This window comes from Cystoisospora suis (genome assembly GCF_002600585.1).
Source record: "Cystoisospora suis strain Wien I chromosome Unknown contig_1876, whole genome shotgun sequence".
Lineage (NCBI taxonomy): Eukaryota > Apicomplexa > Conoidasida > Eucoccidiorida > Sarcocystidae > Cystoisospora > Cystoisospora suis.
In genome coordinates this window covers 1-26,890 of record NW_027154676.1, presented here as the reverse complement: position 1 = coordinate 26,890, position 26,890 = coordinate 1, and the positions used below count along the sequence as shown (strand labels likewise).

General features: G+C 44.1%; 4 protein-coding genes across 4 annotated transcripts; 2 read left to right on the top strand and 2 right to left on the bottom strand.

Annotated features, from left to right (window-relative positions):
- Window positions 1–320: 320 nt before the first annotated feature.
- CSUI_004130 (uncharacterized protein) lies at window positions 321–3,560 on the bottom strand. The gene has a single exon (XM_068064325.1). The coding sequence runs from the start codon at window positions 3,542–3,544 to the stop codon at window positions 3,266–3,268; it is 279 nt and encodes a 92-aa protein (XP_067923702.1). The 5' UTR covers window positions 3,545–3,560; the 3' UTR covers window positions 321–3,265.
- Window positions 3,561–3,683: 123 nt separating this feature from the next.
- Window positions 3,684–4,736, top strand: CSUI_004129 (uncharacterized protein; the record flags this gene model as incomplete). Its single annotated transcript, XM_068064324.1, has 1 exon — window positions 3,684–4,736. A coding segment is annotated over one exon (369 nt), but the record flags the coding sequence as incomplete, so codon positions are not given.
- Window positions 4,737–7,881: 3,145 nt separating this feature from the next.
- Window positions 7,882–14,124, bottom strand: CSUI_004128 (ubiquitin-conjugating enzyme subfamily protein). Its single transcript, XM_068064323.1, has 7 exons — window positions 13,506–14,124; window positions 11,756–12,926; window positions 10,700–10,803; window positions 9,808–9,875; window positions 9,283–9,334; window positions 8,528–8,572; window positions 7,882–8,006 (listed from the first exon to the last, which is right to left on the bottom strand). The coding sequence occupies exons 2-7, from the start codon at window positions 12,042–12,044 to the stop codon at window positions 7,944–7,946; spliced, it is 621 nt and encodes a 206-aa protein (XP_067923700.1). The 5' UTR covers window positions 12,045–12,926; window positions 13,506–14,124; the 3' UTR covers window positions 7,882–7,943.
- A 3,332-nt stretch (window positions 14,125–17,456) lies between these two features.
- Window positions 17,457–25,689, top strand: CSUI_004127 (myosin a). Its single transcript, XM_068064322.1, has 5 exons — window positions 17,457–18,799; window positions 19,610–20,084; window positions 20,624–22,062; window positions 23,018–24,655; window positions 25,594–25,689. The coding sequence occupies exons 1-4, from the start codon at window positions 18,695–18,697 to the stop codon at window positions 23,276–23,278; spliced, it is 2,280 nt and encodes a 759-aa protein (XP_067923699.1). The 5' UTR covers window positions 17,457–18,694; the 3' UTR covers window positions 23,279–24,655; window positions 25,594–25,689.
- The last annotated feature ends 1,201 nt before the right edge of the window (window positions 25,690–26,890 follow it).

Here is a 26,890-nt window from a genome sequence, read left to right as displayed (position 1 = left end):
TCTTTCTTCTTTTTTCTTCTTCAAAGAATACCAACGAGATCTCGAAGCCACAAGATTTCCTATACGTCCTGCTACTGCGGTTTTCCATCTTCTTTCTTGATAGAAATCTCGAGCAGCCCAATGGCCTTCCTGACGTACAAAAGCTTCGTGAGTCTTCACAAAGACTTGAGGAGGCGAAACCCCTTGAGAAGAAGAAGAAGGAAGAGAAAGAGGTGGTGGGTTGTTGTTCGGGGAAGCAGAAGATAGAAGCATCGTCACACCTATCATTGCCGACGACGACGCCATCCTCACGGACAATTTCTCTCATACGATTGACATTTAGCCGCTAATACACAAGCATATTTTCCAAGTATGATATCTTTATCTATCTCCCGGCAGGTTCGGTCAAAATTCAGGAGGAGATCTACTTGCCTCATGGAAGAAATTAAGAAAATCTCTCTGACTTATATTGGTAGATCAAGTCGCCGAGGAGAGACAGAAGAAAAAGAAGAAAGATAGAAAGAGAAAGAGAGAGAGGGATAGAGGCCTAGAGAGGAAGTCCTTAGCTTTTGTAAAGACAACCATGAAGAGAAGATACAAGCGAAAGCTGTGAGAGGACGAGAGCTCAATCTGTCGAGGATCCTGCTCCTTCTTCTTCTTGTTCTCCTTCTCAAGGTGCCTTGTCTTTCTCATCTTTAACTTCTTCTTCTTCTCTCTTCGAGTTGGGCTAACCAAGGTGTAGAAATCGAGAATTGGAAAAGAGAGAAAGAAATGAAATGAACAGCAGAAGGCATCAACATGAGCAAAGAAGAAGACGAGAGAGAAGAATAGTCACAGAGAAAGAAAGAAAGAGAAGAAAGAGAGACGAAGAACGTTCATTAATCCGTATTCATCTTCCTTGTCTCTTCAAGAAATTTCTCCTCTGAGCTTTCTATCGACGTCCTGAGATATTCCTTTCTTAACAAAAATCGATCGATCTACGTCTCTACACTCCTTCGAGGGGCGGCGTAATAGGTGCCGATAAAGAAGAAGAAGTGAGGGATCCCCACCCGGGTGATATGAAGAAGATCAGTAAGAAAAAGCTAAAGCCACAAGGAGGAAGAAAAATGAAAGGAAGAAATCGATCAAAAGGAGAAGGGAGAGAAAGAACACACGAGAGAGAGAGAGACACAACAGGGGAGAGAGAGGAAGAAGGGAGAAGAAAGAGAAAGCGATGGACTCCTTCTTTACTTTACCTTTTTCTCTCACCTCTTCTGACTGATTTAACGGACAGATAGCTTCCCCAAACGAAGACGGTTTCTTTGTCTTTCTTCTTGATCAAAATTCTCTTCATCTTCTCTAATTTCCTCGTCCCCTCAAGAAAAAGAGAAGAGAGAGACAGATAGGACAATCACCCAAAAAGAAAGAGAGATTCAGGAGGTGTCGCCTTGGGATGAAACAATAGACAAAGGAAAGGAACAAGAGAGAAGGGACAACCTCCAGAGACAGACGAGACAACCGAAGATTTCTCTGTGAGAGAGAGATATATACAAACAGCAGGCATTTAAAAGCTAAAGCACCTCGCTCGTCTTTCTCGTCAAGAACGAAGGGCGTGAGAGAAAAAGACAAGGAGGACCCCCCCGCTTGAACCTGACTCGAATATAAGCCGAAGAGAAGAGAAAAAGACGAAGATGAGAGAAAAAAATCCAAGCCAGCAAGAAAGAAGACGCACCAGATATTTGGGAAGAGAAGAGAAGGAAGATCGTCAGTCGGAAAGAGAAGAAAAGAAGAAGAATGCGAAGTTAGTTTTTCGTGGCGCTTTAGATAGACATCGACGCTAGCTAGCTACCTACAATTTTCGATTCTGAACGGCTCCGATGTTGAGAGAAACAACGGGAGAGAAGAAGAGAGATAAAAAGGAGAAAACGACCAAGAATCTGAGAAAGACAAGATAAGACCAAGCCGGAGAGGAATGGAGTGTGTACGGACACATGAAGGAGCTATGAAAGGAAGTAAGAAAGAAAGAGACAAGGAAAGAACTTCATGAACAGACACGTACATCTCTCCTCCTGGAAGAGACCTAATGAGAATCTTTGTAGGAGTCAAGTAGATCCATTAGTACACCTTAGATATGGATCTACATGTCTATGTGGACAGGAGAGATCCCGAGAGAGACAGGAAAGAGGTTTCTTTCATGTAACGACCGCAAACGTCTGTCGGAGAAAGGGAGAGAGAGATTTTGGAAACGAAGAAGAAAAGCCAGTCAAAGGAAAAACAACATGACAAGGAGAAGTCTTCTACAGGGAAAGCGAAAGGAGACTGATACATCGATAGAGACATCATAAGAACATGTATGTACCTATGTCTACGCATCTATCATCTACGTGCCATCACACACCTTTCTCGTGTATCTTCTTCTCTTTTGACAGAAGAGGAAAAGAACATCTCAACCAAAAGATTACAGGAATGTCATGTCAAAGTGAAAGACAAAACCGGGAAGAAAAGAACGACGTCTTTATGATTTGCATGCGTCGTCTATTCTTGCCCCCATCATCGACGTATACAAGGTGTATATACACCCGACGAAGACGAACGTCTTTCAACAAGATGACGAGGAAGAAAGAAAAGAAAGAGAAAAGAGAGAAGGAATCCGAATAGCCAAACAACTCATTCTCTGACTCTTGGTAGAATGAAAGGATCGATACCCTTCAGATAAAAACAGCAAGCAAGTTCCTGTGCCTTAAGAAGACTTCATCTGCTTCACATCACACAGAGAGGGGAGAAACAAAGACCAACAGGAGAAGAAAAAGAAGGAAGAGGAGAGAAAGAATGAAGGAAAATGAAAAGCGAAAATGAACTCCGGCCGAAAGAAAAAAAGAGAAAAGAGATGACAAGGGAGTTTCGAGAAAGTAAGTAAAGAATGGAGAAGAGTAAGAAGAGGAGGTCGATTAAGAAAAAGAAGAAGAAAAAGGAGAGAGATGAAATGTGTGTATCTTCTTCACATGCCTCTTGTTGCCGTTAATGGGTTGAAGACTGCAAAAAGTCTTTCTTAGAATCAAACAGCATCTCGACAAGCGTGTTACTTCTTTTCTTGAAGAGAAGAAAAGCCGGGAAGAGAAAAAGAAAATTCTCGCCGAAGTCAAGAAAAGAAGATAGAGGTGGGCCATTGAAGAAAGAAGATATAAGCCTGCTTGCTCTCTTTTTGACGTTTTGAAAAACTACGCAGAGGGAAAGAAGGAAGGACAGACGGAAAGGAGAGATGCAAAGGCAGAAAGAAAGGAGGAAGCAACGGGAAAATGAAGAGAGATCAGAATTCCAGGAAAGCAAGAAAAGAGAAGAGAAAAGAAAAGAAGAGAGTCAAAAAACACGTCGATCCAAAAGCAAAGGAAAAAAGCAGCGGACTCTCTTCCCATGGACTAGGGACTTGAAGAGAGTTATTCATTCTCCGATCCCTTTCTTTCTTCTCTCCTTCTCTCTCTCGCCTCCTCTTTTTCTTTACAACTCCCATTTGGTTTTTCTGAAGAAGAAATTTGCTTCTTTCTTTCTTCTCCATGCTTCTTCTTCCCTGAAGTTTCTTAACTAGCATGAAGGAACGAATCAAGAAACACGGATCTTGTTGTGACAATCGAACGAAGAAAGGAAAACAGCGCTGCGTAAAGATGTCCCCCAAAAAATGCTTCAGGTGTACATACACCCTAGACACTCAAGTCAAACCAGCAAGTCCCCCCCTCTCAGCTGTACGTACAGCAGCAACAGCAGGAAGAGGAGCACCCGACCAATCAATCCAAGGAAGCCCTCTTCTCTCCTCTCCTCTCCCTCCCCCTTCCCTTCCCCTTCCCTCTTCTCCCTTTTCGCTTTTCCTCTCAGCTTCTTATCTTCTTTCTAAGAGACCGGAGATATTCCTTCAGAGAAAGAAGACCATCTAACAGGGTTTCGATTGAAGATTCATTCACTGGGGCTTTTTTTCGTTGTAAACAACTGCTCCTTCTCTTGTGTAGAAGCAAGGAAAACCTTTCCCTTGTCTACTCCTTCGATTACGACGTGGTGACGAAAGAAATCGAAGTAAAGGTTCTTCTTTCTCTCCTTTCTTTCTAGTAATAGAAGTCAGCGTGATGTTTGTCAGACCTTCAACTACGGAAAGAATGGAGAAAGGTTTCAGAACCTACGAGAAGAAGGAGAGACGTTTGAAGGTCTTTTTTCTATAGCTTTCAAATGAAAAGGGAGCCGATACAATTGGGAGAGAGATTAAAGGCAAGAAGACATGACTTCACTCCGTCCCCTCTTCTCTCCTTGCACAGTTGCAGTCTTCTTCAGCCCCGCGCTTTGACTTTTCTAGATAAAGAGATCTTCTCTCACCTCGCTTCATATTTCCTCACAGAGGTCTGCTTGCTAGACTTTTATTCATCTCTTCTTCGCTAGCACGGACAACACGCCTTTCATAGAAAGAATGTACTGATAGGTAGATGGATAGATAGTCAACTACGTGAGGGTGTGGATTCGGTCTGGATACGATACTAGGCGGTGTAGAGGCTTCTATGTGCATATCCCCACAGAAGAGCACTGGGATCTTTCGTGTATGGTGTTTACATGAATATAGACATGCAAATGAAGCCTGAGTGTACAGGCAGGTGTGTGTGGGGTGAGAGAGAGTAAGGGAGATCTCCGACTTCGTATTTGGCGATTATTATGTTAGAACTGTAAACAGTACGGGGACTCCGTTTTCATCATTTAAAAGAATCACCTTTCCGAGAAGGATCGACCGATTGATCGTTACAGATAAAGGTCTGCCTGCCTACATGCATTACATAGAGGTGTAGGAAGAGAGGGTGGGGCAGGGGCGCATCTGTTTTGCTCGCACCCGGGGTGAAGAAGGGACGATCCCCTACGTACGCAACAAGGATAAGTCAAGGGATGATTGATCAAGGGAAGCTGAGAGATGATGATGATTAGCCTATTTGTGTATCGACCCTTTTCTACACGCAAACCTGATATAGAGAATACCGACCAGTCAGTCATGTGCTAAATCTGCTGTCTCCCGCCCCCCGTCGTCAGATTCTCTTTAGAGATTCTCCAGTGGACTCAAGTAGGTCCACAAGGAATAGAAAGTCGTAAGGATATCATAGGTTTAGAGAAGATCTGTCCAGCATGTATTTCGTGTACGGACAGCAGGAGAACCTCGCAGGCGGTTGAGACACGGGAAGGTACACACCTGGATGGAGGGAAGACCGATATGATAAATCCTCTTACGTATTCAAATCTCATGGTTTAGAAAAAAGAGAAGACTTTCTCATGCGACTTCTACTGAAAGGTGGAAAATAATCTTGGGAAAGTCCAAGACACGAGGCGGGATGGACGAACGGTCTACACTATTCACACCTGGAGTGTACGTACACTCGCGCACAGAGACAAACACTCTGTCAACAGAAACTCAAGACTCACTCAGGAGTTTGCCTTCACACTCATCCCTTCAGCTTCTGAAACCCGTCGGTGCTGTAGTCCTTTGATCGCTCATTAACTACCTATATGTCATAGCTGTACATCTGTAAGCACAGATTTAGATGTAATCAGCCGGCCCGTACGCTTACGACAAAAAGGAGAGCAAAGCCTTCCTATGTGTGAGCGTCTACATAGGTCTATTTCAGGAAGACATAGATGTCTTCTATACATGCATCAGGATCGCAAGTTGAAGCACGGTGCCATTGAAGGGGGACTCTTGTGACTGACGATGACGGAGGAGTTTTGCATCAATTCCAGGAGATTCTGGCCATACTGTCTCCCTCGTACACGCCTGTATTATCTGCATGCATTCATTCCTATGCTGGCTATGATGGTCAGTCTAGCACTCAAAAGTCTTCTTGAGCACGTCAGGTGAGTGACCGTATCTTTACATGTTAACTGAAAAAGAGATCGACTGGGGATGCAGGTACATAGGGAGGTAGGAGAGGAGAGAAAAGGAAAAAGGGAGATATGAAAGCTGTTGATATTCCCTCGTTAGGTCCACTTGAAGAGAACTGCGGTCCTCCGAGGCTTTAGCAGTAGACTAAATGAAAGTAGAGACGTAAGCATCACAGTCAACTAAGCCTGGGAGATGGATTCCGCCATCTTTACATGAAGAGAGGCAGTCTTCACAGTGTATGATTCTCAACGTCTGTTAGCTTCCTTTCCCCACAGCTCTCAACCAACTTCAGGTACAACACCTTCATCACTCCCTTGCAGCGCACACACCTACCTCATGTTCCCATTTTTCATGTATACACACGTATACAACATACATATTATATATATGTACATATATATGTAGGAAAGTGCGTTGCCGTCTGAGTAGATAGGTATCCACAATATGTGTAACAGTGCTGGCCTCATGCCGTGTAGGTAGAGGCTTCTTTTAAGATTCTCTTTCAAGCAGAAGAATCTTCTTTCTGATAATAGAGAGGATAGCCCTTTCCCCTGAAAAGATGTAGTCAGGAGTAGATAAAGTCTTCAGCTCGGCTAAAGCTCAAACTCTTTAGTGAGCAGGGAATGTCTTTTTTCTTCTTTAGGAAGATGTCTGTAGTAACTTATTCGGCGCCTTCTTATACATGGCAGAACTCCTTTTTCAGGCATAATCTCTCAGCACGAAGAGATCTCGGTTCTATGCGATTCGCTCTGTTTCCATACCAGAAGGGGGGGTTTCGGGTGTAGGTACACCTCAGTGGGATCCTCCGCAAATGTTCCGCTACCTACATGTATACATACATACCTCTCACTACGTGTTTACTTGAAGTTGTAGATTCTTTCTTTCCCCATCCTTTCTGTCGTTTTTTCCCTCATTCTTCTTCTCTCTTCACGTGTATGACAGTTTTTCTCTCAACTCTTCTTCGAGATGAACAGACGGGTCCTGTCTGAGAAGAATTTTAATGTCGTCGTTAGTTAGCTCCTTCCCTCTTGTTTTAACCAAGAGAGAAGCCGAAGCAGAAGCGTGCTCTTCTGTACTTTTCGCAGACCAGTGAACCTTCGCTCTTTTTGTCTACTCCGTAGAGCAAACTTGATAATCTTCCTTCACACATCTTCAGACCTACTCACTCCAGGCATATATATATATATATATATATATATGCAGTACATACGCATGTACTCATGTATACACGTGTATATACGTGTATAGACAGATATATGCTGAAGACAGACATATGTGCACGTGTACGTAAACCAGGGAAGATGTTGCGCATGATCTCGTTTCTACTTGTGTGAAGTTCTGTATGTGATCGCTTCGTATAGAAAGGGAATGCGCTTTCCTCTGATTACTACAGCAGATCGTAAGCTTCTTGTGTTTTGCGTGAACATGTGAAGAATGAAGATTGACAGAAAAGGTGGATCTCTCCAGGTCGGCATACGTGTCTATCTAGCTATCCATCTATCTATGACAGGAACAGAACGGAGAAGATGTCTTTCTTCCTTTCTTCTCCCCTGAACAAAAACAATATTCTCCCTTCAAAGAAACCTCTGACTCTGATTCATGTGTGTATACATACCTGTATACAGAATTACCAAAGGACACCTGGCTGTATATACAGGTATAGATATATATAGAGAGAGATGAAGTTATATACAGATGTAGGTATCGACTGTACGTGGGTTATGTCTTATGATCCATGCAAAGAAGGAATTTGTTGGGTTTTTTGAACTCTCAAGTCAAAGATGATAAAGGAAAGAAGGTGGAGAGTCGATCATTCACAAGTAACAAAGGACTTTGACTGAGGAAAGAAAAGAAGGCAATAAACAAATGCATGCATGCAAGGTCGACGTATTGCAAAGCTTTCTTGATCAAAATGAAGTCGTTCACAGATTTCTCCCTCTTGGAAACAGCCTTGACTATGATATTCTGGCCTCTTCTCTACGTCAGCGAAAACAGAATCGGAGATGAAATAAAATACAAACATTTCTTTCTTCTCCTCTCACTCTTTTCTTTCTTTTTTCTCCGTTCTTCTTCACCCCTCCTGTTGTCTTCACCCTTCAACAAGAGAATTGAGCGCTAGAGTCTCGTCCCAGTTGTGCTTCCGCAGCGCCTCCTAAAAAGCGGAAACAAAAAAAACATCAGGTGTACGTACACCCCAGGTGTGATAAGACCGATTCCTCCCTTACCACATACGAGATCGCAACAAAAAGGTGCAGAAGTGGTGAGAAAGGTTCTTCACGACTAAACACACCTCCCTGTCTGTCTCTCTAGCTGCCCTTCTAGATAGAAGGAAGTCTTGAATCTCCCTCACGACTACTACGGCAACTTCATGCAGTCGATGGTCTTATCTACGAAGAGGAAGATATTCTTCTGCTCCTAGACACATCTACACTAGCCACACAGTTCTTTTACATCATTAAACAGACTTCAGCATCTTCATACCTAGTGTATCTACCCTGTAGGGTCTTTATGTGTCTTTATGTGTACACATATATCTATCTTGCTATAGAAGTCTGTCGCTGTATTTGTTTACCAGGTCTATTGTTACAAGGAGCGGGAGAGATTGTTGAAGATGTCTATCCTGTTTGAAGTTTCCTCTTCTCTTCTCTCTTCTTTTTCTCTTTCTTATCTTACCCGAGCTTGATCTTCACCAAAGCCCATCTCCGTCAACTTCCTCACCTGAAAGAAGGAGAAAAAAAAGACAACAGAAAGAAAACGAAGAATCTTTCTCCCGGCATGCAACTAAAGATCACCTGCACAGAGGCAGATAGATAGATAGATATAGATTAAACATAAGTAATACATAGATTGAAGCTGTCCAGATACATATCTATGTAAGGTTGTTTATGTAAGCCGATGTATCTACAGCTAGTCTCTACCCGTCACCGAAGGGCATATGTAATCAATCAGCTAGAAGAGCAGTACAACTTCTACGATGCAGATACATTAACATCAGTGAAGATGTCTAGCTAGTATCTCTTTAACGCTTATAGCAGTTTTTCATATAAGTAGATTCGCCTCCTGTCTCAGTCATCTACTTAAGAAAGACCACAAACAACAACACAGCCGACTCAATTGCATGCACGAGATCTATCATTGTCTATCTATGACACCTTCTATCTTCGATCTATCTTCACATCTCTGATCTGCCTATCTTGGGTCTTTCTGTCTACCTATCTATCTATCCCTCTCTCTATCTCTCTATGCTACTTCATAGAATGGGCCGTGTGCACAGACTGACTCCCTTCTATCTTTGATCTATCTGTCTCTCTTTAAGCTGTCGATCTTCGATCTATCTGTCTATCTATCCTTGATCGATCTATCCATCTTTAGTTGGTCTATCTTTGATTTATCTTTTTGTGTATGTGCGTGGGGTTGTCAAGTTGTACTTTATCTTCTTGAGATTCTTCTCCATTCTTTGCAAACGTCTCCGTCCACAGTCTGAGAAAGCAAAAAGAAAGGACAAAAGAAAGACGATTGGTCTTCACTCGGAGATAAACGCATCAGCCCGCCCCTTAAACATCAAAGAGAACATATAGATCGGTAGATAAATGGATATTTGGAGTGTATATACACACGGATGTATGTACATATATAGAACCTGTGAAGTCCTCTTTATATCATATCCAACTGCATATCTACAGCTTCTCCTTGAATCAAAGCGAGAGGCGTCACCACATGCATATATTGATTTCACACATACAGACCCATATGAGCATATGTATACGAGAAGGATTGTATGGACGTACACATGTCTTAACCATATACAATATATACATATATGTATGTATGTAGACAAATACGCACGTATATAGGGAATTTCAGATGTGTAGAGTGAGTGTATTCGGACTATAGAAGCGAGATAAGAACAAAGTGACAGAAGGAAAGAGGAGAAGAAGAAGGTCTAGACATACTTGGCCGTTTGTAGGAAGAGGGGGTGATTCTCCATCATCATCTTCGCTACCTCTGCATCTTGCGGATCCTGTACAGACATACAAGACAAACACACACAGGACCCGAAGAAGAGGATTGAAAGAGTGAGAGATAGATATGAATGATATGGAGAAACGAAGACGAAGAAATAAGCAAGCATCCGAGCCATATACATGGTCTTCGTATGTGATGTACTCTCTTCCCCCCCTATGAACATGCTTTTCTTCTCTTTCCCCCCATTCTCAGACGCAATAAGAGATGCATGCACACAGCGTCATCATGGGTCGTATACAGCAGCTTCAAAGGCTGGCTGTCGTGAAGTTTATCTCTTTCTCTCTTTTTCACCAACTACCGCCAGCACCCGTCATCTTCTCCTCTCCCTCAGACAGGAAGACGTTGTGACTGGCACTCTTCCTTTACTTGCAAACGTTAGGTGGCTATGTGTTTACATACAAAGATGTATATACATACATATGCAGGCAGATATATATACAGGTATATACGTATAGAGCCCCGTGTACACCTGCGTGTCTTCATGAGGAAGAGCGAAAGGTGATACATCAATAGAAGTCGATGGAGAGAAGATAGAATAGAAACCCCGTATGTCGATAGACGAGCAAGACAAAGGAGAAGAAAAGAGAAAGAGAAGCCCTTTCTGGCTTCTTCATACCATCTCCTACATACACCTTCTACACGAACAGCCAGCATATATATAGATGCATACAGATAGGTCTATGCTGTAGCTCCTCAGCTACTATGTGGAGACAGATACATACAGGATATACATCTGTATGGAAGATAGATGAGATAAACTAGATGTGTGTGTATCTCTCTCTATGTATTTATCTCTATATACGTATCGAGTTTCTTTACCGTGGGGACAGGGTCAGCGAGCATGGCTTGTATAGAAAGAAGAGCCGTGCGAATCGTTAGAGCAGGCGACCACTCATTCTTCAAAATATCCAAACAGATCGCCCCTAGACACACAAAGAAGGGAAGAAACATGTATTCATATACAGAAGACAAGATTCGCGCTACGGACAAAGGAGAGATACCTGTTTGTATAGGTATAGACACAGATATAACTGTAAGATCAGACACGGAGCTAGCCACCGACAACGTCTACCTATATATGTATATAGGGGCTTGCGAGTAGTGTTCCCTCACGCAGTAGGTTTTAGATTTGTGATTGGCAGTATAAACTCCGAGCTCGAAAGTGGTATGGGTTGCACAGCACTGTCCCCACATACCTCGTTAGCTAACGAGAGAAGTAGACACAGACAAGGCTACACACGAAAGAGAGGATGAAGAAACCCTTCTATTCTCTGCTTCTGCATGTATGAAAGCCGCAACCAAACCAAAGAGCGCCTGTCTACAGGACCAGACGAAAGAATAGCTAGCTAGCTAGGAAGGAACGTCCTTCATCTTCAGAGTTTTGTCATGGGAAGATGGTCATGCAGACAAGACAAGAGTACCGTACTCTGGATGTACAGCACAAGAGAGAGATACACACATGCTTTAGACCCAGAAGGAGGTGATACAACATCTATATCTAGATAGCTGCATATCTAAAAAGAGAAAAGCGAACGGAGCTAAGTCAGGACAGTCTCTCCCTTGTATTCTGACACATACCTCAACACCTACACAATGGACATGCCACATGCACACCCAAGCACGTCTCACCATACAGATATGTATATACACCATACATATATGTATATGTATCGATATAGAGATACATATTCATAGGTAGTCAGTCATACATAGACTGACACACGCATGAGTAATCGTACACCTTTATAGAGACACGTCTGTGAATCTTTGTGTATGCCGGGGCATTTATGAAATCTGTATGTCTGTCTATGTAGGTATGATGAAGCTATGAATGGAGATGTCTCTCGCGTGTCTACGGGTGTGTGAAGCTCTTACCAGTTTGAGAAGAGATGTTAGGATGCCAGATTTTGGTAATGAACTTCATCTTGGGAGGGTTGTATGGATAGTCAGGCGGAATAAGAATATCAAGCTTGAACTTGCCACCTTCATATGGAGTTCCTGACGGTCCGTCAAGGAAGCCTTCCCAGTGGTGAATATCTCCGTCTAACACTCGTGCGAAAACACTGTGTGAACTTGTACTATTATTCTGCTCTCTTGCTTTATTCTGCTGATGCTCGATATCGGCTAACTCCTTCAGTAAACGGGCGTGTTCGCGAGGAGCCATCTTGACGAGAAGAAAAAGAACAAAACGAAGAAGAAGCGGACAAGCTTCTCTCTCTTTCTTTCTCTTCTCTTGTGTTGGGAATGAAGAAAAGAAGAAGGCGAAAAAGAAGAAGAAAGCTCGGTCAGAAGTGAGAAGAAGTCGGGTTGAGTGAAGGGGATACGGAAGAGATAGATTGAGGAATAGAGAAGAAAGAAGAAAGATTGAGATAGAGATGTGAAGACAAGGGGGAAAGAGACAGTTCGATAGACAGATAGATAGTGAAGAGGAGAGGAAGGAGAGACTGAAGAGAAGAGGAACAAAGACGTAGGAAAAGAATAGAGCAGAGGACTCTTCTTAAGAAAAAGAGAAAGGAAAGAGTTGCTTTCAAAGAGAAAAGAAAGAAGATAAGACAAGAAAAGCCGGCAGGATATTAGGCATTTCTTCCGACAGAAGTAAGACGATGACTTTCTTCGGGTTTACGTGAAGAGTGAAAGAAAGAGTTTCATAAGAACAACAAAGAAAGGGGCAGATGTAGACTGATGTATAGGAAGGCGTACATATGACATTTACGCATGGAGGGATGGATGGACGTACGTATGTTGCTGCATGTCTGTGTATGAATTAAGTTTACATATGGACGTGCTCATCAGTTCAGACGACAGGTTGTCTCTCTCGACTCTCTTTCTTTCGTCTCTTTCAAGACGGGAGAGACGAGACAACAGCAATGAGAAAGAAGTTAGTGGCGTCGAGAACAGCGGGAGATTTGCTTTCTTGAGCAGCCGGAGAGGTACAAGAAAGAAGGCCTCCTTTCTTCGAAGAGCCGCGAATGAGAGGGTTATCATTAAACAGCTGTAGAAAGAGAATAAGAAGAAGAGTGGACGGGATGGAGGAGGCGGCACAACTCTGACAACCCAAACACACACGGAGTCCGAAAAAGAAAAGAAGAAAAACAGACAGAGAAAAGTGAAAGGAAGAAGAAGAAAAGAACGAGCACCGAGCTTGATTGACGGAGAGAAATCTTCCGTCTTCTCGCTCACCGCCTGTAACTAGTGCGTTGCTCCGCTCTTACACAAAAGCAAGCACATTTCTGATAGGAGAAGGAAGAGGAAAGGAGGAGATATGTCTTGTGAGAACGAAAGAAGGAAGAAAGAGAAGGAAAGATTTACTTTCTAAGATGACAAGGAGAAGAAGAAACGAAGAAAGGATGGGAGAAAGAAGAAGAAAAAAAAGGCGACTCGAGAGGAAAAGAAGTCGAGAGAAAAAAAAGAGAAGTCGAGTTAACAACACGGCAGGCATGGATGGACGACTGCTGCAAAGAGCGAAATAGATTTGTGATGAGAGAAGAACAAGAAGAAAAGTAGAGGAAATGAAAGGCAGATGGAAGAAGAAGAAGAGAGAAACGAAGAGCCTGAAATAGATTCAATACACTTCAGTTGTCAGAAGAGAGAAAGATCGTGATAGAAATCTTGATCGAAGTCTTACCGTGTCTTCTGCTTTTCTTCTCTTTACACTGAAATCCTTAATTCTTCTGTTCCTAGAACTTAGCAAGAAGAAAGAAAGGATAGACGACCAGGGGGTTTCCTTGAAGGAACATCAGAAGAAGATGAGAAGAGAAAGGCGGGATTGAAGCAGAAGAAGACGTAAATAGAAATCAAGCTGTCATAGTAAAACTCAGCTCAACACACGATGGCAAGAGAGAAGAATTCTTGGATCTTTTTTCTCTCCAAGATCTTTAGCACGCAAATAAGAAAGTCACTTTTTTTCTCTTCTCTCCTCTGTATCAGTTGATCAATCCAATCAAGAATAAAAAGTTTCCTTAGAAATAGAAAGACGAAGGAGCGCGATGGACGGACTCCTCGTATCAGCATACACATTGCTAATCATACACATATAGAGCAGTATCTATCTATATCTATCTGTGTAGGTCCTTATACCTATCTGTATAGCATGGGTTTGTTTTCTCTATAGCGCTATTGGGGCTGTTGATAGCTCTACCTGTAAGGTGAAATGAAGAAGCATATAATTCAGGTGATACTCTAGATGAGGGAGAGAAAGAAAGAAAGTTGAAGAAGCGAAGTTCTCCGAATAAAGTCCGAAGACGATGAACGAAGCTGGACAGCACAGAAGGAAAGACTTCAGTTGCTGCTTGTGGATCTAGAAGCGTATACTTTTATCTTGAGGAGAGAAAGGTAGTGTTATCTCTTCTTCACTTTCTCCGCTCAATCTGCTGGTGTCCTCGGGAAAAGTGGAGAGACAAGAGGAAGAAGCGAAGAGAGTGTGTGCAGTGGTTTCGAAGATACATCCTTCCTAGAGAAATTTCTCCTGTGGGCCTTGATCACTCGAGGAAGAAATGTCACAATCTTCCTCTCTATCTCTGTCTGTGTGTTTCTTTCAGTTGCTTTCCGATCTGCCCGCGGTGCCTGGGAAGAGATATGCCTTGATGTTATATGAGAAGATCAATTATCAGTACTGTCCACATACAGTCTATTTGCTATGTAGGCATGTTACCTACGGGTCTCTTAACAGAATATCCGAAGTGATCTGTATGTAACCGTATGTACTTTATGTGCATAAAGTTATGTACTTTAGCTCCTTCAGGCTATTCGTTTATATCGTGTACGCCTGCGTGCAGGCCTCTGGACGTTTTTTTCGTCAGTCACTTGTTTGAATTCAGTTGCGTGTCTCTACACACCTGTGTATGGATAGGTCTATGATACACTTGCAGAACGCTCATGTAGGCGCCACACTCCCTTATGAAAGAAAAGTGCGAAACTATAGTAAGAAGACGCAAGAGAATAGGAGAATGTTACCATGCGGAAAAGTTCTGTTGGCATCGAAGAGATTGAGTTTGCATGTACAGGGTTTGTTCTTGATAATGCATTGCGACTTTTGGGTGACACGCGAGGTGAAGCAAATCCTTTCCTTGATTCTCTCGTGTACTCTCTCCTCAATTCAGGCAGTATTCAGATGAAGATACCGTGGACTTAGTCGATCACAACTGTACTGAAAGGATGCCCACGGTGTGCGTCAATTCTCAGCTGTTACACTACAGCACCTCGTAAGTCTGACACTTTGCCTCTCTGATTTAGTATCTCATCCGCACGCACCGTGACCTGAGTTTGGATTTCTATGCGTGTGCTTTTTTGTTGAGTAGTCCAGTGTGCTGCCGCTTCCTGCCGGGACCCTTGCATCAGTGACGACGCATCAGTGGAGGAGGCCAGCCGAAGACCTAGCTTCCTTTGAGAAAAACATGCCGGTTTCTGCTACATTAGATATGTCCCGACAGACATTTCGGTGAGCTCCGCGCGCGCACGGGTCTGCGGTGTGAAGCTCCACAGCTGGCTACACACAACGCCAGGTAGCTTCGAGGCTCAGGAGGAGCTTAGACGGCGGTACACCGAAATAGTCTGTAGTCAGCGTTGGCAGCTTCAGAAACTTAAGTGGACCGAGTTATGGCAAAGTGGATGAGGTCACTAATCCCCAAATTTGACAGACTACCACGGCGGCATGGTCTATGGCTCGCGGAAGCTCTAGAGCCCTGGCACAGGAGATCACCTCGCAGCCGAGCGACTGACTCGGAGAATCGTGGTTAACTCACGTCCGTGGTATCGTCCGTTTGTTTTGTGCTAGCTGTACATGAAGAAACATCAACAGAAGCTACCACCTACCCTAGCCTGTCAGAGCGCTCGCCTTAACGCAGGAGCACCGAAGACGTGAGACGGGCGAAACCCGGTGCGAGGAAAAAGCAACGGCCGTATGGAGTTACCGACCAGTCTGGACAGGGGCAGTATCAGTGACGAATTACAAAAAAGTACAGAGGACAGCGACGAAGAGTCCAGTTCCATTTTCGTTTGAACGTGCTCCACACGGGTGTAACATTGAGCTGAACGAGGACAGTCTTCCGTCATGTGCGTGTGGACGGCTGAACGAGTCTCTCACGGGCAAGGCTCATCGGAAGAGAACCTTATGGTGACTAAGGATCGAGGACAGCCCATGCGCTAAACAGATAACCAAGATGTATACCAGTGTCCGAACTCCTATTCTGAGAGTCGTCCCGGAAGAACCGCCGAGCCCCCAGACAGTTGTCGCACTCGTTTGAACAAAATGACTCGTTACATATCCCGTCAATTTGATATCTGTGTCCCCTGCTTCCCTATGGCAAAACCAGCCCTGATGTGTGGTCTGGTGATAGTCTGATGTGTAAGCATCGTCGTCTTCGTGTTCAGCTTCCTGGTGTCCTTTTGACACCGAGTCGCGCCCTCCTGTGTCGTCGCCGAAGGATGTTTACGCCGTGACACAGGAGTAGCTAACTCATCTCCCCTTTCATCTGCCTTGCTCCTACCATGTCGTTCTCAACAGGATGCCCCGTGTGTCTACTCGTTTTCGTCTGGTGTCTACGTACTTGTATCGATGATGAGGAAGGGCTCCTGCGGGCTTCTCAATTGTCGTCAGGGTGTCTTCGGTGGTAGAAATGAGTCGCCCTGACATCCAGCCGACGTTCTGCTGGGAGCCCCGAGGCAGACAACTGGACACGGCTTTCCAAGAGTCACCGAAAATCGAAGTCTGCTCAAACTGGACGGAATGATGGCCAAAAGTGTTTTCCCTGGTGCTGCTTTCACGGCCGTTGCGACAAGAGTGATGAGGAGATTCGTAGGTGTTACATTGTCCTGGTTCCTTCGTGTATTTTCCCTGACGCTTGTTGGGAGATAAGGGGACTGCGAGACAGGTCAGGCTTCAAGTCGTTCTGGCCCGGGCTGAGGTGGAACCAGACGAAACAACCTAGCCAGTCTTTGCGGAGCAGTGTGACGCGGATGACATATAAAGGGACTGGCCCAGAGGCTGTTGTATACATTTGTATGAAGCAAATATTTGAACAGGCAGCTAGAAGCCAGCGTGGTTGCCGGGAACTCAATGAATCATTTCAGTGAACAGCCCCTGGGAGTCATTGATGATGCGGATCAACAAGGAAAAAAAATGAAGCCAAATCTGTCCACGCATCTGTGCCTGTCTGCCCTTGATACCGGCCGTGCTGCAGCCTCCAGCTCCATTGGGTATCACCACGAAGCTCTCGTATCCTAAACTAAAAACTTATGAGAGGCACTTCCTTGTGTCTGAAGGTCCGGAAAAGCTCGGTTTCTCCTTCGCACCCCACCCTTTATATTGTGCTGTCACGGCTCCTGCCACACCACCTTCTCTTTAGAGCTGCTCTTGTTATGATGAGACCTTCTAAGAAGCTCGCTTGCGTGAGCGCGGAGCTACAAGCTTTGAGAGCGAACGACGGCAGAGCGGAAGACTGTGAATCACCTCACAGCAAAGCAACCTTTCCAAGTGGTGCCAACGATCACGGCGACAGGACGAACTGGTCGTAAGCACAGGGTGGAAGGCCGCTCAGCTGCTCTACATGCGTTGTGAGTATTCGAAACCTTTACCTCCCTTTACCTTCCGCTTTTCTTCGTCATCCGCTGCGGTGTCCGTGACACAGGAATGACAACGATGACCGATTCGTTGTTCCTAGTGATTTCTTATGACAATCTCCAACTTGTGCACGGGGTACAAGAAGTGAATTGCACGCTGAGGGGCTGCCGAGACCACCAAAAGCTGAAGACGAAACGAAAGAGGAAGAAACCAGCGGTGGGTGATGGCTGTTGGTGATGGAGGGAGGGTGGTGATGGCACCTACTACAGCTTGAGCGGACCGCCGTGAAGCTTGTGTTTTCTAGCCGCGTGGTCAGCGTGACCAGAAGCAGCTTCCAACAGTATGTTCCGTTTTTAAGGCGATCGCAAAAGCGCTAGGAGCTCAAGGAAAAGGAGGGACGGAGGCAGTGACGAACAACGGGAGGAAGAAGCCAGCCAGCTAAATCTGCTTACTGGCTGTGGTCGTGCTGGTGATGATGCCGACGGGTGCGTCTGGTATTGAGTATGGCTGTTTGTATCGTTTCTATCGGGGAGAGAGTCTTAACAGATTTTGTGTCGCCTTCTCGTTTTTCTCGCTTCCACGTTCAGTTTAGATCGTGGAGGAGAAGTCGATTGAAGGTTTTATCCCTGGGTCCTCCATCGATTGATCGGTCGACCAATCGATCAGACAAACAGCAGTTTCCGCCGTTCAAAGCTTGTATCTGAACTCCTAGCATCTTTCCGTTCTCTTCTTGTTAACGTTCTTTTTTTCATCGAAGATCAGGATTCGTGTGTAGCGAGCTTTTCCTGCTAACAACAGTAGACAGGGACGAAAGAAACAAGAAACAAGCCGATAAAATTCCACTTCTTCGCGACGGGGTGATAGGAAGAGACCGTTACGGGCAAGCGTAAGAAGTAAGCTTCCTTCGCTTGGTGTTTGTTGAAGAGAGGACGAGCAAGTAGAAATCTTTCAGATTCTTTTCTTCCTCCATTTTTCCACTCGGAGATTTTTCACTTTTTGAAGTTTTTCCTGTCTGTTTTTGTCGTCTTGCTTTGTTTCGTTTTTCCTTCTGCGAACTTCCGAAGGCTCATTTTGTTCGTTGCTATCTTTCCGTCTACTTTTTCACGGTCACCATCAGCTTTGCTCGCGTCTGCGCTTGTGAACAGTTGTGTGTACTTTTCTTCTTCCCGTGCGAGACTCGAAGGAGGAATCTTCGGATTCCTTTTTTTTTCACCTTTCTTGCAATCAAAGGGCGTTGAAAGAGGAAGTCAAACAAGATGGCGTCGAAAAGCGCAACGTCTGAGGAGGTGAAGACCGCTACAAATCTCAAGAAGAAGTCCTCCGAAGTTCACGCGGTTGACCAGTCTGGCAATGTTTTCAAAGTAAGTCGTTTTCAATTCCGGCTTCTTTTGGTCTCTCTTCTGGGTTTTGTGAGGCGAAAAGGGATGGTTAGTCGCTTGCGTCACGCTGGCGGGGCCGGGCCTCGCCTGTACACGTGGCGTTTTATCGTCGATGGGATGTTCAGACTTTACCTGATTGTTTCTGTTTGGGAGAAAAATGTATTTCGAGCTTTGGTAGAGATTTTTAGAGGAGATTTCTGACTCTTCATTGGCTCCTCGGTTTCGTTGTCCATGGTGGTGATTCGGCTGTTAGTAGCAGAGAAACCAAGCTCACACCGGGAGGTGTCTACATAGCACATTCCTACATACAGAAGACAAGGTCCTCAAGGTCTTTCTCTTCTTAATTCCACTTCATGCCGTACTGGCGCCAAGCCTCTCTGTTGATCCCTTTCTGTAGACACATACTCACCATGCACACCTTTACAAAGCTCCTCGTCCGGCTTTCTACTCCTTCATATCTGTAGATTTGTCTGTCTGTAAATCTACGTACTTCTGGATTCAGAAAGGAAAGACACACGGAGATGAATGATGGACAAAACTCCATACCTATTCTTCTTCCCAGGTGTCATCTGTCACCTCATTGAGCTATTCCGTTTTTCTTCTGATTCTGATGTTCTCCCTGTTGGTTTCTTTTTCTAATATATCTCTTCCCTTTCTCCCACGATGATACATACATACCTAGATATCTCTGTTGTTTCTCTCTGTCGACTAGCTTTGTTTCTCATTCCTTCACTGCGTCTTCTTTGCTTCCCTTCTTTTCTTTTTTCGTCTTTTTGTCTCTTTCTTCCTTAGGGATTTCAAATATGGACGGATGTTGCTCCCTCTGTGAAGGAGCATCCTGACTTGATGTTCGCGAAGTGTGTAGTCCAAGCTGGATCAACTAAAGATGCTTTGAAGTGCGTGCAGATCGATCCTCCTGGCCACGATGAAGTGTTCGATGTCCCACAATCGAATGCTTGGAACGTGAATAGCCAAGTCGATCCTTTGACCTATGGAGATATCGGCATGCTTCCTCATACGAACATTCCATGTGTTCTCGATTTCCTTAAAGTCCGCTTTATGAAGAATCAAATCTATACAACAGCCGATCCTCTTGTGGTTGCAATCAATCCGTTCCGTGATCTAGGCAACACGACCGTCGATTGGATCATCAAGTATCGAGATACAGCCGATCTTACGAAACTTCCGCCTCATGTCTTCTATACCGCAAGAAGAGCTCTTGATAACCTCCACTCCGTCAACAAGTCCCAGACCATCATTGTCTCAGGTAGGGACATTTATCTGCTCGTACTCTGATATCAAAGAAAAGTGAAAAGAAGAAAAAGATGAAGAGGAGTGAGGAATGAAAGAGAAAGTACATGATTCTGTCATGAGAAGATTGGAACATCTAGTCACCAAAAGTGTCTATCTTCCATCTGTTCATAGATGTATGTACGGAGAATGTGAAGTCGGAGAGAGGAGAGTCCGTAGAGTGTTGTGTTTTGTTTCTTTCTATTTTATGCCACACATGTATGGATCGGTTTCCTTCTAGTCACTATATGCCTATATATCTTGTAATATGTACTTGGTAGATACAGATGTCTTCTCAATGCATTGAAAAAATACACTGTGTGTACAAGCTACGTCATTGCTTATACACTAGGAGAGAGGACACGTACATCTATATATACATATATAGATGTACGGGGATGCCGATATAAGAAAGTAGAATCATGCATGTGTCTGAATAGGCGTACCTCTCTTTCAGTTTGCCTATCTATCTATCTATCTGTCTCTTTGTGTCTTTGTTTCTTTCTTTTTCTTCAGGAGAGTCGGGTGCAGGGAAGACAGAGGCAACAAAGCAGATTATGAGATACTTTGCGGCGGCTAAGACAGGGTCTATGGATTTACGAATTCAGAATGCAATTATGGCTGCGAATCCTGTGTTAGAGGCGTTTGGAAATGCTAAGACCATTCGCAATAATAACTCCTCACGATTCGGGCGTTTCATGCAGTTAGATGTAGGCAAAGAAGGCGGTATTAAGTATGGGTCCGTTGTGGCGTTTCTGTTAGAGAAGTCTCGTGTGTTAACCCAAGATGAGCAAGAGAGATCTTATCATATATTTTATCAGATGTGTAAAGGAGCAGATGCATCGATGAAGCAGAAATTTAAGGTCCGGCAATTGACGGATTATAAGTATATCAATCCTTTATGTTTAGATGCCCCTGGGATTGACGATATTGCAGAATTTCAAGAGGTGTGTCAATCGTATAAATCGATGAATTTATCTGAAGAAGAAGTGAACAGTATATGGAGTATTGTCTCCGGGGTTCTTCTCTTAGGGAATGTGGAAATTTCCGCTGTGAAAGAGGGAGGTATCGATGATGCTGCTGCTATCGAAGGAGAGAATCTATCCACCTTTAATGAAGCATGCGAACTACTTTTCTTAGATGCACAAAGAGTCAAAGAAGAGCTCACGATTAAGATATCGTATGCGGGAGGGAATCGTATAGAAGGGCGGTGGAAGCAGCAAGATGGTGATATGCTGAAGTCGTCGTTAGCGAAAGCGATGTATGAGAAGTTGTTCTTATGGATCATTAAAGCTCTTAATAAGAATATCAAACCTCCCAGTGGATTCAATGCCTTCATGGGAATGTTGGATATCTTTGGATTTGAAGTGTTTAAGAATAACTCCTTAGAGCAATTCTTCATTAATATTACCAACGAAATGCTTCAGAAGAACTTTGTAGATATCGTCTTTGATCGGGAAAGTAAGCTCTATCGCGACGAAGGGGTCTCGACAAAAGAGCTTGTCTTTACATCTAATGCTGAAGTGATAAAAATCCTTACAGCCAAGAATAACTCCGTTCTCAGCTCTCTAGAAGATCAGTGTCTCGCCCCTGGAGGGACCGATGAGAAGTTTCTCTCGAATTGCAAGAATATGTTTAAGGGAAGTACCAAATTCAAGCCAGCGAAAGTGTCTCCTAATATCAACTTCTTAGTCAATCACACCATTGGAGACATCCAGTATAACGCCGAAGGATTTCTCTTCAAAAATAAGGATGTTCTCAGAGCTGAAATTATGGAAATCGTCCAGCAATCCTCAAATATTGTCGTGAAACAACTCTTTGAAGGCATTGTCATGGAGAAGGGAAAGATGGCTAAAGGTCAACTTATCGGATCGCAATTCCTGAATCAACTTCAAAATCTCATGGATCTTATCAATGTGAGGACACTCGATACAACAGGGAGGAGGGATGGAGGGGTATGAGGAGAGGGAGAGACATTTTGACAGATGCATAGAGGTTAGATGTATATACCGAGTGGCTGAAATGTCGTGTTACGAGGAAATTGATGTGGGGAAATGTGTGTGTGTATGGAGTGATCTTTCTTGTGGAAGTTAGATGTGCTAGTGCGAGGAGACAGGGAGGAAAGGGAGGATTGAGAAGAGTGATAGACATACACAATTGAGAAGAATGACGATGGTGTATGAACAGAAGACAAGTGCCGTGCATATCTACACAAGCATCGTGGTTTCATAGATAAACAACAAGAGGTGTTTCTCAGTGTACGAGATTCATTCTCTCGTAGGTTAGTAGGTGTATACTTCTCATACGTGTCTGAATGTGATGTATGTATATGTGTGTGTGTTGCAGAGTACGGAGCCTCATTTCATTCGTTGTATTAAGCCGAATGATACAAAGAAGCCCTTGGATTGGGTCCCCTCAAAGATGCTTATTCAGTTGCATGCTCTCTCCGTTCTTGAAGCTCTACAGTTACGTCAGCTCGGCTTTTCTTACAGGTAAAACCTCCCTTCAACCCTTCAGAGAAAAGAGTAATAGAGAAGATGTATTATTCTCCACATACTATATATGCGTATATTTATACCTTTGTACATGTCGAAGTATATGTAGATAGCTACATATCTCGCTATTTATAGATAGATATTGATATAGTGTCCTCTCATAGTGCATGCATGTCTTGTTTTGGGTAATCGAAACCATAGAAAGTCTCTAACGAAATAGGAGGAAGTGTTAAGAAGAGATTTCGTCCAGTGAGAGAGGTACGAAACAACAGCGTCTGTAAATTTCTCTCGAGAACGGTCCTCATTCTTGCTTTTCTTCGTGTATGTGACACACAGTCCAATTATGTTGCTTTGGTATGTATGTATGTATATGTATGTATATGTGCATGTGTGTGTTTTGTTTTGTTTTTTCCAGGTGATTCAAGTATTGAAGATTCGTTCTCAAGTAGAGAGAATTCATTTATCTCCTGAAGCTCTTCAGCTCCTGGGAGAAGTAGGAAGTCATACCTCTTTAAGATATGCTCTACAGCTATTGGAACCTGCCCGAATATTAGCCGAAGTCGATGGTCATGAAGTAGTTGAAAGAAAACACATAGAAGATGTCGATGCTCTCTTTTTAGATTGCAAGTCCTCAGCTCTAAGATGTGCTGAAATGAAAGATCTTCTTGTCAGTTGAGACAAAGAAGATAGGAAAGAGACCACCAGAAAAGAAGAAAAAGGAGAAAAGACCCGTGAGACTAATGTTGTATGGGGGGTACGTACACTCGAGAGAACCACGCAGATGTGATGCGTTTCTCTCTGTTGAAAACAGAAGTTGGAGAAAGCAGATGATTCTCCTGCTTCTATCTTCACTGGTATCTGTCTACAGCGATATATACCTACCTGATACCTTTACGTCTACATGCTGAATAGAGAAGTTGTATGTTCATATGTATATATATATATATATACACAGGGGAGGTATACACTGTAGAGAAGCATATGTTGAGTCGGGATCTCTATATGATCCAGTGTTCCCAGGAGTATGCGAAGAGAATGAAAGATATAGAAGCTTCGTATGTAATGATTGAGGCTATTGATGGAACTGTCGTTATGACAGGTGTATTTTGTATTTCATTTGGTATCGCGGTGTATAGACACCTCATTGTTGAGTGAGGGAACGGGGGGTATGGAGGATGGATGGTAACCAAGGGTCAAGGAATTCTTTCTTCCTACGACCGAAGAAGAAGAAGAAGGAAAGTCTCGGATGCATGCAGAATATTGTTGTTTCTCCTTGTTGGTACGACGAGCTGAGGTGTACGTACACTGGAGTCTCTTAACATGATAGAATGATCATCCTCATTGTAAATGGATGGGGCGTCTGCATCTGTCACGTATGTATACGCATCCATACAGTTTGGAGAGTAGATGCAACTTGTCTTCAACTGAAGTTTAGAGATGAAGAGAGTGTGATGTCTTCGTATTCTCTGCAGTGGAAGGAGAAAGAAGTGTCCCTGCCTGTTGTGTCTTTTTCTCCCTCTTCTCCACGCTGATCATACAAAACGTCTTTTTCTCCTTCTGATAGTGCGAAGTATTTGTGAGAGATAGAAGGTCTCTCATTCCTCGGCATGCAGCCAAGAAGGCTCCTTCTCCCATCCTTTCTTGTTTGTCCTTGTTCTCTTCTTTACCTTCCTCATTGATCTTCTTCTATCTCAAGTATGGGACCCTACCTCTCTCTTACCATCGTCAGAGGGAACCTACATGTCAATCGCTTTCTAATCTACGCATGCAAGTTATCCGCTTGCTACTCTAGTGAATCCCATCGACTAGCGATTCTCTTTCTCTCGAAGAGGAAGGAAGATGCTTTTCTTCTTGCCGTCTATAGATAGACACTTGGAGCTCTCCTCTAGTTATACTTGGTTGGTCAAGATGCTTGTCTGGCTTTTCTCTATCTCCATCTTTTTTGAGTTCTTCAGTTTCGGGTGCGTTCCTTGCATGCACAAAACAGGAAATGGATCTGTGATTCTTCAACATCATCCATCGCCTTACTTCGATTCTCTTCTTCTTATGACCCGTCAGTCTTCACTTTTCTATCCTTTTCTCTATCTTTAGAAGAAAGCATACAAAGTGTGAGTACGTATAGCAGCTAGCTAGCCATAAGAAGAAGAAAGGACGAGTGGAAAAGCCGCATTGAGAAGGATAGAGAATGGTGGAGATTTTAAAGGGAGGATAAGTGTTACATAGAAGAAGGTGGTTAAGATGGGAGAGTTCAGAAAGAGAGACGGAGATGAAGCAGTTGTAGGTGGAGGTCTACACTGTGGGATATTCAGAGGTAGATAGAGGTGTTAGGGAACCTGAGAGCGAGCCGTAAGACCAGTTGGGTAGATCATCTCTTGTCTGGGGCCTCCGATCTATCTTATCCGATCTTGCTGAGTAAGACAACCTTGGCTAGCAAACACTCAGGCACGCAAACTGAAAGAGAAGAAAGAAAGAAAGATCGGTAGGCTGACTGCCCTCTTACAATATCTTAGCACTACAACGACTATGCGATGCTAAAGGCTAGTCTGAGTCAAATTGGTCTTTAGGTGGCTGTGAGAAGGGCTGTCTGCTGACAAATGTGAAGACGTTCGAGAGCCTCGGAGGGATCAGACTCCTTGGAAAAGAAGGAAGAAAGTTCTTCTTGTAATGCGGTAAATCTGATGGTGCTAAGCGCTTGTGAGTTGAAAGCACTGAACTAGTGACCTGCCGAAGCCCATTAGGACGGCCGCAGTACGAAAACAATCTTGAGAAAACGGTGTCAGTTGTTATTCTTAGGTGAAGTGTGGAATATTGGGATGAAACCGGCTGTGTTCCCTCTGTCATGTGGTCTTCTTGTTCACATCTTTCTTGAAAAGCTTTCTTTTTTTTGTTCCTACCGGATAGTGCGTAAATAGAAGAGTGAAACAACTTTCACAGTCTCTTGTCGTTTGCGTTTAGTCGAATATCTCGTGTTGCTTGTCTCCCTTCTTCCAGAAGAAACCTCGTGTCAGGGCCCCTCCTGATGCTTCAAACTCCATCTTGGAAGCAACTTTTGAAGAGACGGTTGTCCCCTGAGCGATTCCAAACACTTTTAGTCGTGCGACCGACCGGTCCTCGTCCTACATGCCAGTGAGATTTTTCTTGGCAGGCACTGGCAATGCGATTGATGATCTACTTGGAGAAACGAGATCTCTGGAGATAGAGGGTTTGGAGAATGCTAGTACGCCGTTTTAGAACACGTCTTAGGGAGACAGCAGTTTTAGCAAGAAGAGGGACTTCACTCAGAGACAGACTTTCCATTTATCTATACTCCGTGAGAGTCATGGTACTCACGCCGCTGGAGGTCCACCGGCCGCTGAGGTATGGTAAGATGACGGGAGCAACACAGAGTTGTTTTGTGTGATGCACTTCCCAAGACGAATCCTCGGTGGAAAATGCGGTCGTGAAACCAGTGAAGCCTTGCCTTTGAAGAACATACTTTTTCTTCATTTCATCTTAACCCTACTGCCCCTGTCAAAATTCTCCGACCTTGCGTCTGTATGGTGTCCCTGCCTGCAAGTCGCAAACTGGAGTTCTAGTCCGCATCGAGCGAAGATGAAGCGGCGCGAGCATCCCGTTGTTTGTTTCGTGAAAAAGTGATGCTCTTCCTTATCACAGGAATGACACGAACGCAGCGTCCATCCCGTATCCGCGGAAATTCTTCCTAAGAAACTCCAACAGCGATAAACCACCATGCTAGATCAACCCTTTCATCAACCATCAACTATGTCAGTGAGTCTTTAATTTGCAGCGCACCTCACGTGCTCTTGAAGAGACGGAGGGACAGAGGGCCTGTGGTGGGCCCTCTGTCTGTCTGTCTCTCGGTATCTGTTTTGAGAACTGACAAGGAAGGCACCCCGATCCTCGTGCTGCTGTCCAGGAGGCTCCATTCAGAACGGGGGGTAGACAGAAATTCTTCCTTATCTAATCAACGCTTAAAGTGCAATTGAATACCAAGGTAGCTAAATCTTTTGGTGTGTTCTTGCTGAACGGTTGTTGACCCGACAACAGAGCGAGGGATCAACGACGACAGACTACGATATCTGTCGTCCGTCTTCCTCGAGATGGATGGATCAATCCTTCCCCACCCAAACGACCTACCTGCGCGCCCGCCACGCCACTTGCTCGTCCACAGTTAGTTGTCGCTCTTTGAACCCACAGCAACCACTACCACCCGATCTATCCAACACTCCACCATTCTCATCCCCTCGATCACCGAAGAAGAAAAGAAAGAATCAGGCCAACCCCCCCC